Raw genomic sequence first — 14,864 nt, forward strand, 5'->3', positions numbered from 1 at the left:
ACCTTTAACTTTGTTATGTCAATGGAAGAAGTTATAATCCCATGAGCAGTTTTGACAGACACTGTAACAACATAAGAGGTTTAAAATATTTTTCTTTTCATTTTCTTTTCATGAAATTCCAAGTTCATTAATTCAATTTTCTGATTTAATAATCAACTTTTCACAGATTTGTAACTGTTTATTTCCGTTGAGCCATCTGTATGCAGTAAATTATCAGCCTTTAGACAGAGGGGTCTCCCAGTCTTTTCCTATGAGTAAAACTAGATTTAAACTTGATCTACCCAAGATGAGGAATGGGAAAGGACAAAGAAAACAGAAGCCAAAGATGCTCCAATATTTTCTCTATCAGCAATGTTACATACATCACCAAAATGAGCTAGGGTATACAGAGCATTTCTAGTCTTAAAATCTTTCATAATTCAAAACAGAAACCTTCAGCAGTTTGGATTTAGCAACAGCGAGTACTCCAAGCACTGCTTTCACGTCTGGGCTCTTCAGCTGGTCCGTAAGGTAGCTGAATTTCGTCAGTCTCTTTTTCCAGTAATCAAGCTCTGCTCGTGGTCCAAGGTCATCAGCTTCCTTTCTCAACTGGTCATTTTCTGCAAGAATCTTTTATGATACATTAATATTAGTGAGTGATGCTAATATTTTTATCTGCATGGACAGCATGGATTAATTCATAATTTAACTCCTAGTATTAACCTCATGATAAATTACCTAACTCAGCCACCACCTCACATAAAAGACCTTAATTTTGCTTGACCTTTTAAGTTCTGAGTTAAAGAGGGAGTACTATCTCAAGAGCACTGTTACAGACCATTACATTTTCTGCAAATAACCTGCAAAGCATGTTTCAAAGTACTATTTTGCCCACTGAGAATTGTGTTCACTGAATTATTGTGATCCTTTTGCTTTCATTAAATCCACTGGGATTCACTGCCTGTTTTCTACTTTAAGAACAGGCAATTATCAAAAACAGGGAACTACGCCTCCAAAGACATTTGTATGCTCTATTTACAAAATATACCAACTGTACTTCAAAATACAAGGATTGATCACATCTAACCTTATAGAAAGGTAGCTATATATGCCAACAGCATTAAAATAATCATCTGCCAATATGCAGATGTTGTCATAGTTCACATTTGTCCAGCGTATCACCTGTTCAATTTGTTTGGTCCATCCTTTCATGCAGACTTCTATTTTTTCGAGAGCATCTATGCTGTTAGCAGCTATCAGGTAATCTGAAGGTCCTTTCAGAGTTTTCAGATCATATGTTTCACATGTCTTCAGATTTACCTAAAACACAAGTTTTTCTTTAAAAAAAAAACAAACCTGAAATGCTTAAATGTTCATGACAAATAATCCAGAAGTTTTAAAAAGTAACTGGTTTCTCCACTTGGGGAATCTCACTTCATATTCCCACTTCAGTTTAAACTAAACTGGTTTGCGCCAGAACTGGACTCCAGAATCTGGAGAATTCAGCAGCCTAGCAGCTGCACTCCCATGCTCTTTCTTCCACAAAGGCTGAGTAGAAATTAACAGTTAAAGCAACTGTTTGTCATACATTAATCATTCCTGGTTTAAGAGTGGCCACAGCCATTGGAGAGGCAAGAAATTAACAGCTCTAAAGAACTGGTGCCAGAACAAACAAGAACAGAAGCACCTGCAGAATTGTTAGAGCCACACATCAGTATATATCAAGTTACTGATGACAACAAACAAAAGTGTTATTTTTTTCCTCCAGGTTAACAAAGCAATTTTTATGAGTATTTTACAACAATAATTAAGTTAAAAACTCCAGAGCAAGAGACATTCTAAAGCGAGCTCAATTTCTATTTGCCACATGAGCATACTACCTTTTCCAACAGGCTTTGCTGAGTTCCTGATAGCACACTAACAAATGCTCCAAGGGAACAAATGAAGTCCTGCTTAATATTGGAAGCTTGTTGAGGTTCACCAAGTTCAGCCCAGCCATGGCCCATAGTCTGCAAGGCCGGAATGAAGATTTCTGCTATCAACTGCTCAATGCTTTTTAGTAAGCCATCTCGACCTACATTCATCATATTAAAATTTACTTCCTGTAAAAGAAAACACAGTACAAGATTAAATAGAAAACAAAATTTTGCCATCATTACATTTGTTTCTGTCCCATTACCTTGTGCATATCAAAAATTACCAGTGGGCACAGGTGCTCTTCAAGCAATAACAGCACAATTCTTGCTAGCAGGGGCTGCAAGATTTGCACAGGGTCACAGCTCATCATACTAAACTGATGAAATGAAAATCTGAAAACACTTCCACAATATAATGAAAGTGTAAGAGATCTCTATTTATAAAGCTCAGTTTACTTGGGTGAGTAAAATTATTTCAGTCTGCCACTTCTAAAGCTATCAACATTGTATTTTTGAATATTTTCACACATACATATATATTTATACACACATACACGTATATATATGGGCAGAGATAAATGCACTTAAAAGGCTTAGATTAGAATTATGAACTACAATTAAATCTGACTTGCAGCCAAAGATTTTGGTCCAGGAAGAAAACCTCTATCCAGTTTGAGAAAGAACAATTCACAGAACATCTGCTTTTCAGACATTCTGAAGAAGACTCTAAAGACTTCCAAGGTAAATTAGATGAATCTGCCAGCTGCGTTTTGCTTCATTAGAAGGTATCAGAATAATTTTTTCAGCAACATAATTCAACACCAAAAAAGGCTTGTATTTAAGTGTCACATATTCTATGTGTTTTCAGACATAATTTTAACTTTTCAACTTGTCTTTTTTAGTTTTAAGTGATTACCTACTATCAGCAAGGGCAATATCAATACTTGTGAAGTCTGCTTTACACATCTTTTCAGCTGCAATTACCAACTCGCAAGCATTATGAACAAGCAAAAAAATTCAAAAGTTAATTAGTATATAACTGACTACGATCTGCAGGATTCCCTAAATTTTACTCTGTGCTGCTTGCTAATGGAGCACTTGATCCAGCTTCGTTTCATTCAGACTGTCATACATTTAAGGAGTTTTTCACCAGTAAAAACTTGTTTATATATAATTAATTAATAAGCTATCAAAAATAAAACCATTTTTGTTAGGTTTTTTTAATGGATTTGCCAGCACTTATTGAAATGTAACAGCTTATTATTTAGGTATCGACTAATTACCCTTTGCCATTCTGGATTATTGGAAATTTTCTTACCTAGCATCATTTCTTCATAGCAATGATACACTCGAACTTGCTTCCGCTAGATAATGTTGGTTTTTTCCATTTCCCTCCTTTTTCCTGTTTCACTGAGCTAAACTATGTCCTTTTGCTCATTCCTCCATGTCAAAGGCTGTCAAATTAAGTGCTGAGAGCAAATACCCCAAGATGTAAATGAATTTTAAACAAGGTTTTGTACAGTGATCAACAGTCACTGACTCTTACCTGATAGATATTCTCAGTTGTGATGGGTTTAAAAAGACTAGATCTAATGAAGATAACACATACACCAGTTAAAGCAACTGCTTTTCCCTCTGTCACAAATACTTTAGTTTTCTTCTTTGTAAATTGAGTGTTTATTCCTGTTCCTGGAGGGTCAAAGTGCTCTACAGATTTAAATGAAAGAAATATTTTTAAAATACTGATTATTTATTCAAAGAAAAGTTTTCTAAACAAACAGTTCAGTCATCAGTTATGTATCTCTGATCCCAGCCCCCTAGAGCCACCCCATGGGACTATCCACAGATAGTACACAGCATCCAGAGTCCTCAAGGCACAGTAAGAACTATTTCATCTAGTTTTTTCCATTCTCACATCAAAATCCTTTCATTTCTGTTCATTTATCTGTTTTCTATTCCTTCTGAGCAAAGGTTCAGGCTCAAGATCCTCTTACAAAAATCCTGCATAAAAACAAAAACAAAACCAAACCCTCAGCAAATGTAGTTTATCTCAGAGGAGCTATTATCAACTGTCTTTCCTTAAAAACATGTAGACGTAATTCTAACGTTAAAAAAAAAAAAAAAACACAAAAAAAAAAACCTAAATTGAGTGCTTCTGGAAACAAGGAGAGAGATAGCATAGCAGATTCTTTGGGGGAAAAACAAACAAAACAAAATAAAACAATCTTCATATGAGCATGGACATAAAACCAGACTTTAAAATTACTCCTTAGGGCTCTGGAGTACATCTTCCTGAACTCAGACATATAGAGTCTCCTGCTCTGCAGGGACAGAAAGTATCTTGTAGGCACCCTTTATGGGGTCATCTTCTGCCCTAACAGAAGTGTTTGCTGACCCACATCATAAAACCAGCTTGTATTTGTGGTGGTGTGTAGTAAGTGCCCTTGACAACAAGATGCATGTAATACCACAAAAAACCACTTAACTTTACTGTTTAGCAGCCATCACTATAGCTGCAGTTATTCCTTTGCTAGCTTGTGAACCACAGCCCCAGAACAATCAGCCCCACCTAAGGAAAAATGTACAGCACAAGCTGCACACTGTGATGGCATTACAGGTATTTGTACACTTACAGCTGTGAGCAGTCTCCAACCCACTCACTTCACCCCACACTCACCTGTCTTAATCTCCTTCACCATCAGTGCATTTTTTAATTTTTTTTTTTTTTACTTTTATCATTACTCCAGTGTGCATGGTCTTCTGGGGTCTTACGCTTATTCACCCAATGCACTTGTTACTGTGAATTTGTTTGGGATTGGTTTGCTGGGGTTTTTTCCTCCAGTTTTCTATGTTGCCTGCACCTAGCATCACATCTTAAAGACCAAAAGCCACCACAATTGTACTGTAGCATCATCTGATCAGTTTGGGGTTAGGTGAGGAAGACTGATTAGATTCCCAGGCTTTGCGCCTACCCTCACACTACCTCCACCACTTCAACTCTGTCATGTTAAAACTTGCTCAGCAGATTTCCAAATTAGTAGCTGAGTTTGTATACTCATTTAATTTTCTATGTACATTTAGTTTTTAATTATTAAAGTTGCTTATATCATATTATACAGTCTTTCATACCTGTTAGGTATATTCATATATCTATACTGAAAATACATAAAGTATAAATATGTACTTGTACACTCACAAAGGTACATGTTTAGATATGTATAAACACATATTTATACAGGCATACATAGATATATTTATGAGGCCCTTCTACTACATCCAGGGTAAACTCCCACCAGCGAGACACAGGGTCTCAGAGGTCACATAGCACCTGGCTACTCCCAGCAGCAGTACTGGATGCTCTGGGACAGAAGCCATGAGCAAAGGAAGGGTGTCCCTGCCACAGGGGTCCCGAGCTGCCTCCAACATAAGTGAGGAGGCTCCCCTCAGAAATGTGGTAACATAGGGGCACTGGGGAAGGGAAGGTGATATGAGCAGAAGGGATTCTGGGGATAACAGCCCTACTACTCATAATGCAGGCCTCCTGGGGCCTTCTGTCAGGTAACAGGACCACTTGGATGGTCATGGTCACAATAGTCATGTGCTGAGAAATGAGGAGAGCTTCTAGGGCAGACTGGTTGGTGTGACTGGAGGGGAGGGGACAGAGCACCTGTCACTGCTCACCTTGTGTGAAAGTCATCTTTTAACTATTGAAAGCCATTTGCCAGCCCCCATGCAAGAGTTAAGATCTCAAGGAAGTACCTTGCTGCTGCATAGTAGTAATAGACAGAAGTGCACTCATAAGCTTCAGTAATTTCATCAGTCCTCATTTCATGAGCAAGGATTGATGTTCCAGTATGATTAAACTTTACTTGCCTTAAGCCCCAGTTTATAAGAACATTACTATCTGTTTTTTCCTTGCACACTTGCTAAACACAACTATAACATGTTGCAGGAGAACCTAAGTTGCTTTACCTGTATCTGTTGCCTCCACATCTTGACAGTAGAACATTACATGACGCAAACCTCCAGGGGCCAGGAATTTGTCAATGCGCTCTATCTGTTTGAGATCATCTTGAGATCATTATTCATAGAATACCCACTATGAGAACTTTAATTTGCTCAGATTTTTAACATAAAGGGTTGACAAATACTCGTCACATTATTATTGTTCAATAATAAACTTAGGCCCAGTTACAACCCCTGAAAGAATAATTGCATTGCCTTGTCCTTTAGCAGCACACACCTACTTAACTGAATCATTTAAATTTTTCCACGCTGAACACAACTGAATGTAGCTAGGCCATGTTTCAGTCTACTGAAACCACTTAGTGTACATGTTGCATGTCATCCCTCAAACTGAGGCCACAGGACATTTCTTCATTTACTGAAGCGCAGCAGCACCTCATTGAAGTCCCTCACCCATGTTATTCTTACTGCTATTCAGCTAACTAGCTGAAAGCAGAAAACACACAGCTGCAATTATCCCATATCATAGCAACAGAAGAAGCCTATATTTATTTATGTTTTAAGCATCAGGACAATTCCACAGTTCTCCATCAATTTAAGGCAGCCATCAAGCATCCTTGAACTATGTATTGGTAGTTCAGTCCAGGAATCTCAAATACAGGCCATACAAGTCTAAGAAGAAAGTTAATTGCTCTGTGCTAGTGTGCTGATCAGTGTTTCAGCACTTGAGAGTCTGGCCTAGTCCATTATTTTTCTAGCTCTATAAGTCATTGTTTCATACCATCCCAAACTACATCGCAATCTTCCAGCAGAAAAGGCTTCTATTTCTAGAAGCTGTTCTTCAGAAATGTTTGCTGGTACCAGTTGTGCTTCCTGATGCAGGAAAGAGGCCAAGAGATCACCAGCAGCAGGAAGAAAGCTGTATTTATCCCTCTTCCATTAATAACAGGCCCTAGTTACACCAAGGCCACATAAACTGCTACTCCAGAAAATCTTGGCTGAGCCTCCAAGATGAGGTCAAAACAACTATTATGTTTTTCTCTTTCCAAGTATAACAGCTGCCAACATTTTCTTCATCTGACAATTATTCTCAGGCAATAGAGTTTGCCAGGAAACTCATTTAAAGACAGAATGCACAACGGCTGAAACAAGTTCTGCTTTTTAACTTGTGTGACGGTGTTCTGCACAGCTTATTTTCCTATATTACATGGAATCACAGAAATGTTGGAAAGGACCTCTGGGAGATCTCGAGGCCAGCCTCCTGTATCATCAACAGCAGCTCAGGTCATCTAGAGCTTTGCCTAGGCTGAGTCTCAAAATCCTCAAGGACAGAAATTCCACAACTCACTTGAGTAACCTATTCCCATCCTGCATTACCCTCCTGGTGAAGAAGGGTCTCTTAATGTCCAATTTGTTATATCATCTGCAACACTAAGAATTCAACTCCATCATCTTTGTAATTACTCTTCAAGCAACAGCAGGCTACTATTTGACTGCCCTTCAATCTCAAAAAACCACTGCGATCCCTGGTGACGAGTCACAGCGGCCACGAGGCACTGCTCAGACACTTCCACTCGGGACTACTGGGATTGGGTCTTGTATATAGTTAAATATCCTTTGTCCCTTATTAATTCCCTTTTCCTTTCCCCTGCTGTTTTCACTAAACTTTTTATAGTCTTAAATTCCAACCTTGTGCGAAGCATCTTTTTCTCTATTCCCTTTTTTTTTAATCCTCCCCTGGGAGGGTAGGGGACAATAGAGAGAAAATCCTGCTCCCTGGGCATGCCCTGAGCCTTAAACGGAGACAGGATAAACTGGCATCCAATGTGAGGCATGGCTCAATTTCAAGATAGGGATATTTCATTGGGAGAGGTAACGGGCAAAATATGGATTGGACAATGTTAAAAACGTTGCGTGATCATAAGGAATTTTCTTTTCGTTGTGGTGAAGGGACAAGGGGTGGTTTTTGTGTATGAACGGCCCTGATGATGTTGTTGTAAATGTTACGTGCGGAAGTTTGATTTTGTTTAGGTGAATTTTGATAATAATTCTTGAATACGTAATTCGCAGTGGCGAGGGGTGGAATGTATTGGGTTTTCTGTGAAGGGTTTTTGGTTGTGTCTTTGGTAACGGGAAGGGCTATGGAGATGACCCTTTAAGAAGCTACCTGAAAAGCTCCCCCTTTTACTTTGTCAGACCCACCTCTGACCAGGGCCAAGCCAATCAGAGCCCCTGTGAATTCATGTATTTAAGGGGGGTGCAGGGCAGGCTTCTATCTCTCTCTGGCACCGGCTCTGACCAGCGTGGTCCCAGGTGCGGGTGGCGTGGCCCTGGCCCTGCCCGGCTGGGCTTGGCCGGCCCCAACTGCAACTTAAGCTTAAGCCCCGCTGCAGCCCCATCCCGAAAAAAAGAACGAGAGAGCCAGGATCTCCAGAACCATCAGAAGAGACCTGCAGCAGAGAAAGGAGTGGGGCCCGCGGAGAACTTTTGAAGAACACCAAGGTCGGTTGAAGGAAAGAAAGGAGAGGGAGGAGGAGGAGGATGCAGAACCCAGGTTCCCCTTTTGCAGCTCGTGGTGAGAGCCAGTTCAACTGGCCTGCCGCCCGTAGAGTTCACCAGTGGGGCAGGGCCACCTGAGCAGTGGCTGCCCCTGAAGAAACCGTGAATCCGGGCCGGGTGTGCTGAAGCGGTTCCTGTGTGAGGGAAACTGCAGCTGTGGGCAGACTCATATTGGACCTTTGAGAACTTTCTCCCCTATGAAAGGGGGCCACATGGAAGCAGAGAGAGACATTGGGCTGAGTTTTTTTCCTACTCCTGAGGAGCACATGGTGTGAAAATCGACTGCAACCCCCCACTCCCATTGCCCTGAGCCTCAAGGCAAAAGGAGAGGGGGAAGGTGAAGAAACCAGGAACAAAAGCTGAGCCCGGGAAGAAGGGAGGGGTAGGGGGAAGGTGTTTTGATTTTAAGATCTGGTTGTATCTCCCATTGTTCTACTCTGATGTTGGTAACAAATTAAAATTGTTTTGTTTTTATTCCTTATGATGAGTCTGTCTTCTGCCTGTGACCTGTTTAAGTGGTGAGAAGCCCTCCCAGTCCTTATTTTGACTAGCCCTTTTTGGGGCATCGTGGTGCTTGGTTATGCCTAAACCACGACACTTACCATCAACTTTGATGCACCATTTCCTCAACATACATATTTCTAACTGCTTACCCCCTGCATTAACCCTAATGTAGTCAGTCAGATCACTTAGACATTTTATTTTGTCAAGTAGTTTCCGCCTGATTTAATTTTCAAAACTAGATCACAATGTAGTCTCACAAATGCTGGTGGCAGCCTAACAGAAACAACATTAGCAGCCAGCTGTGGACTGGACTCTTGAATCTATATGTACTATGTATTAAAGGATTGAGACACTTCATGCTGTGGTTCCAGTATGAAATACAGTCACAGGTTTTACTGTACTACCTATAACCACTGGAAAGCAGAAATTCTAATCCATTTCAAAATCAATATTGTTGCAATTGGTCCTGAAACTAAGGACAATTTTGTTCAACTTAATTACAAAATGCTGAGAAATATTTTTTCATTGATTAGGCTTGAGTAATCTCAGACACAAAGTCTGACAACAATTTCAACAATTTTTTGATGGTAATATCAGTTCTAAAGCACCCTGTGAGCTTCACTATCAAATTCATCGGATTACCTGGTTACCATCAAGAACAGCATCTTCTACTTCTGCTTTATCCAGGTCCACACAAGAGGCGACGGTTTCCAGTAAGTAAGCATGCCTACCATCCAGCCGAGCACGTTTAGCCTCCCTCTCTTCCTTGAGTTTTTGCTGTTATAAAACACAAAGTGGGCAATGAATAGTTCACAACCTATTTTGAAGGCAAAAATAAAGAAAATTCTAAAATTTATTTTTAAAAGTAAAGGCTATTACGTTCCTCTATACTTGTGGTTTATGTTTTTAAGGCACTCAAATTTTCAGAGGTAATCCCTGTTGTGATTTTACAGTTTATTTCCTGTGTTCTATTTTCAGATTTAGCACAAACTTTCTTTTGTACGGTATTATTTATTAGTTGAAGAGCTCTGTTAAAGGAAAACAAAAAACAAATGAACAACTATTTTACATGTACAGCTTCATCATTCTGCAAGTTATCTTCAACACTCTGAGTCCTTCGTCCCAGCTTTTCAGTCTAGTCACATACAGCTATCAAGACAAGACAGGATTCTGACCCATCTTTGTTATTCGAGGAAGATACTGTAAGTGTTCTCTAATAAAGACAGATGCAGCTGGAGGAAGCTAGGGTTTCATACATTATCTCTTTAATATAATGAGAAGTAAAACAAGCCACAAGCCTCAAGGTACACAAGTGTTTACAAATGTGCTTAACTCTAACTATTATACCATTCTTCAAGCAGTATGCCTACTCTTCTAATTAAATTGAATTCCCATATGCAATAAACTTCATTACACTATAGACAAAATAGCCTTCTGGAATAGTTACTGGTATTATTGTGCTTGCGGATTACAAGATTTAATATCATGTCATTTTCAAAAGAAATTTAGAATTATGTTTCATTGGTGGTAAATTCAATCTTTATTTCCCCAGTGATTATGAAAAATGTAGTGACTCTATAAAGTATGCACAAGTTATTTATTCACAGGCTTCAGGACAACAGGACTTGCATAATACACTTTATACTCTTATGTAAATATCTTTCCTACTTCCTGAAGGAATTTTCAAATATTTGGTAAATTTGTAATTACTAGCATGCCTTCATTTCCATGTAAAAGACAAATACAAATTCTGCTCTTTACTCAGATACACCTGAAGAATTCAATAGCAGATTAATTTGTATGTGTACTTTATGCTGTATTACCTTTGTCATTCCCTAACATGGTCTCCACTCAAATCAGTGTAGAAATTTTCCCCCTAATTAGACATGCAAAAAGCAACCATTTGGGGTTCAATCAGCTTCACTCTAGATGATAACACTAGAACCCTAAAAACTGTTGTTTCAGTAACTGGAGCACAAAAAACAGGCATGTTTATGTAATTCAAATAAACTTAATTTAATAGAACAGTGAAAGAATAAGACTTGAAGATGGAAGGACTGCTAAAAGACATAGCTATCATTTATGTAGGTAAGAGAGGAATTGCTGGTATGTGCAATAACACATGCAAACCCAGAAAAGTATTAGGATCAATTCTGATCAAGGTCATACAACAAAGCCTTCTCATAATGCCCCATGACATAGAAGGATCCAGATGAAATGCTTTTTACAAGAGATAAATGCTTTCCTACTTAGATGTCTGGAAGGACTGCCTAAGTTTTCATATGGTACAGCTTTACCTTGGTTCTTCATTTATAGAACAGCAGCACAGCCATGTGTAGTTTTGGGTTTCTTTTCCCCTCTTAGTTACAATGGTAAGAAGGGCCATATGGCATAGTCCTGCAACAGCTGCAAGTCCAAAGCTAAACTAACTAACTGAAAAGCCCTTCTTGGATGATTTGTCTAGTTATAACAAGTAACTTGGGTTGTTAGATAACACCTTAAAATTCCTAATACCTAAATAGCAAAAATTTAGCACAAGAAACTAAGTTCAGTAGAGATCTCCTCCTTAAGCAGAATAAAGGGAAGATTCCTAAATCCAGTTTAACATATGCCTAAACCCATAGCCATCACACCATCAATCTGAAGCACCAAATGGGGATTAAGTTAAAATTTTTTTAAAAGTGTTTTCTAATTACCACATGTATATATGAGTATGTAAGTATTTATATTTAAGCAGAAGGTTCTAAAAGATCAGAAGTCAGAGATGCCAGAAGTCCTTCCCTTGAAACAACAGCCTCAGAAACCAAATATTGACTGTTGCCAACTTCTCCATTAGAGTGCAGTTGCTGATGTGTCTGCAGGCACTCCAGAAAGAGTTAGCATGAATGTTATTTAGTATGCAAGCCACAACTGCACAAGTTAAAACTTGTTCATGAACACAATTTATCCAGCAAATTATACATTTGGTTGTCAGAATATGTGCATTACTGAATTTGGATACACTCAGACCATCTTATGTATGAGCAATACACGAAATTGACCGGGAAGTTCAACAGCAAATGAGTCAAAAATAGTGTTCTATTGTTCATTTACTGTTTTATCCAAAATATATTTAACCAACATGGCATTCCTATGTCTCCCCTTTAACTTGCTAAGATGTTCTATATTGCATAAGCATTGCTCATGGATTGCCCTGTGAAAGTAAACTGCAAACCATTTCACATTTTGCAAGCACACAGAGATTTCAACAAACAAACACCTTTTTACTTACTCCTTTCCAAAAAACACATACCCTACAGAATCAGGGTAGTCTCCTTGGTCAACTCCTAAATGTCAAACATCAATCAGAGCTCTCCCACATTTGTTATAACATTGCATTAACTCAGGAACAGTTTGTTTAAATAAGCAGTTTGCAAAATTAGTCTAAGAGTCTTAATGACTTCTATATTTTACTATTATTTCTCAATTCTATATTGTGTCTTCAAAATCTATTTCCATTTTACAAGTATGAGAAGAATGAATCATAGAATCCCAGGTTGGAAGGGACAACAAGGATCGTCTAGTCCAACCTCTCAAGGTAAAGTATAGTTTAAATGAGATGAGTCAGTAGACTCTTAAAACTGACCAGTGTAGGGGAATTTACCACTTCTCCTGGGAGACTGTTCTAATGTCTGAGAATTTAGAAGACAGACTTTCATTTTCCTTGATGGCAAAACCTACCCCTGTTTTGTTGCCAGATCTAGCATCAAGCACTTTATTGTACCGATACAACATTTGTGAAATTATACCATTACCAGACCACTGCAACAATCTGGATAAGATACAAGTATCAGTAGTCAAATGCATAAATATCTCCAAATTTACCTTTCAAAACAAATCGTGCAACTAAGCCTTGATTGATACCCTACCAATTAACTTATATGACCAGTTTAACTTTTATGACCAGTTACAACAAAAAAAAACCCCTAGCTTTCATGACAAACACCTATCCCAAATAATATGTTTTGCTTTAAAAGGCAACGTTTACCGCTTTTTATATAATTAGAATGTTTTGTGAAATCAACATCATCCACTTACACCATTTTAAACCACAGATTTTTCTACACACTCCCCTCCCTCAATTTACACCTTTATTCAAACTGTGCAGTGACTTGTCTTAACCTCGCCCAAAGTTCAGTTTTCCTTACCTTTATAACTCTGCCAATGCTCCGTTTCCAAAGTTGCTTTCTTCCAGCTCTAAACATTGTACTATTTGGTATAAGCATCAAGTACTGTTTTTCAGCCATGAGCCCTAAACCATGGAGCAAGCTTGACTCATCACATTACACTCTTCCCCCAACCTTTCATTCATATTCATTTCATTCCTTATCTGTAGCAACACCAAAAGAACTAAAAAAGCCAGCAACCATTAGCCTTAGCTCTGTATTTAAAATTCAGTTCTAATGTGCATTTAAATTGCTTGAAAACTAAATTAGACTACTACTAGAGGTCTCTAACCACCAGAATTTACTGCCTATAGATCAGGAGCTGAAAATTGCTGCTACCAACCACAGTGTTGTTAAGGTGATTTGTTTATATACAAACACTACTCAATACAATTCATCATGCTCAAGGGCAACATAACCATTTGCAAAAGTCAATTTTATAACAGCTTATCTGATTTGTGTTTAGCCTTCTTAAGTAATCCTCATGTCAACAGACATCTTTGTTTCCTTGTCACAGATGACTGTTTAAATATATAGCAACAACAGTCAAGCAGCTTACAAATAGCTTTTACCTACAAGACTACTAAATTACTGAGTTTTCTATTCATATTTTTATACAAGTTATTTTTCAGCTGTGTAATACAGCAATTCTTCATCAGCAAGGAATGTTAAGATTTTTCTTCTTAAAATAGCCTTAATTTTTTCCTATTCAGTGACAGAATCTAATCGGATGTACTCTTGAAAATGCCAAGAAAAACAAACTAATGATCCAATGTTAGGAACAAGAAAAACAAGAATTTTTTACAGCTATTTCAGGCTTAGAATGCCCCTAAATATTTCTACTTTCACTCATATCAATGTGAATCATGTCTAAAACCACTTGACAACCTCAGTGTTGCTAAAAATCACACGAGTAAAAACCACTTTCTCCACATTATCTACTTTTTCCATACAATTTTCTGCACCTACGTTAGTCAGATCTGATTGTGTATACATGTTTGAAAGAGAAAGACGGAAAAAAAATGCATAAAAGTAAACATCTGTAGCTTTCTCTGAACCCTTTACACCTTTCTCTTTTAAAATTAAACACGTTATTAAATATTACACATTGAGTTAATTCCTGGATATATTCAGAACAGTGAGTAATTATTTACTTCTTTGCAGGATGTATGTGATTTCTAATGTAAAAACTTAGCATGGCTTAGCATTGCTTAACTTTGCCATGCATCAATAAAAGCTTCTTTAAAAAAAATTAAATAAATCTCTCAAAGAACCACCTAAGAAGCATAGAACTTTTTCATTATGTAAGGTCATAGCAATGAACTTACAGAACTACAAAATCCTGTAGGTTTAAAGAGACTTCTGGAAGTCATCTAGTCCAGCCTTCTGCTCAAAGCAAGTCCAATTAGAGGAGGTTGCTCAGAGATTCGTGCAGTTGAGTTTTTCAATATCTTAAAGGATGGATATTTTACAACCTCTTGGGCACTACAACAGTGTTTGACCACCCAACACAGAGATTGTTCCCATCTAACTGGAATCTCCTGTGTTCCAGCTTGTAAATGTTGGCTCTTTTTACCACACACCTTCATGAAACATTCAGCTCTGTCCTCTATGTACCCTCCCATTAAACAACTGTAGGCTGTAATAAGATCTCCTCTTAGCCTTTTCTTCCTAAGGCTGACCAAACCCAGTTTTCTAAGTAAATTCTCATACATCACACACTCTGGCCTCCTGA

General features: G+C 38.2%; 1 protein-coding gene across 1 annotated transcript in view; it reads right to left on the bottom strand.

Annotated features, from left to right (window-relative positions):
- DNAH5 (dynein, axonemal, heavy chain 5) overlaps window positions 1-13,168 on the bottom strand; it is a gene marked incomplete at its 3' end in the record, with an annotated part of 82,137 nt that extends 68,969 nt beyond the window's left edge. The window contains exons 1-7 of the mRNA XM_010179121.1: window positions 13,112-13,168; window positions 9,567-9,701; window positions 5,868-5,952; window positions 3,442-3,602; window positions 1,860-2,081; window positions 1,162-1,299; window positions 433-609 (exon numbers count right to left, since the gene is read on the bottom strand). Of these exons, the coding sequence (XP_010177423.1) occupies window positions 433-609; window positions 1,162-1,299; window positions 1,860-2,081; window positions 3,442-3,602; window positions 5,868-5,952; window positions 9,567-9,701; window positions 13,112-13,168 (975 nt within the window). The remainder of the gene's footprint in view (window positions 1-432; window positions 610-1,161; window positions 1,300-1,859; window positions 2,082-3,441; window positions 3,603-5,867; window positions 5,953-9,566; window positions 9,702-13,111) is intronic.
- Between the last annotated feature and the right edge of the window lie 1,696 nt (window positions 13,169-14,864).

The sequence above is a fragment of the Mesitornis unicolor genome, unplaced genomic scaffold (genome assembly GCF_000695765.1).
Source record: "Mesitornis unicolor isolate BGI_N332 unplaced genomic scaffold, ASM69576v1 scaffold16772, whole genome shotgun sequence".
Lineage (NCBI taxonomy): Eukaryota > Metazoa > Chordata > Aves > Mesitornithiformes > Mesitornithidae > Mesitornis > Mesitornis unicolor.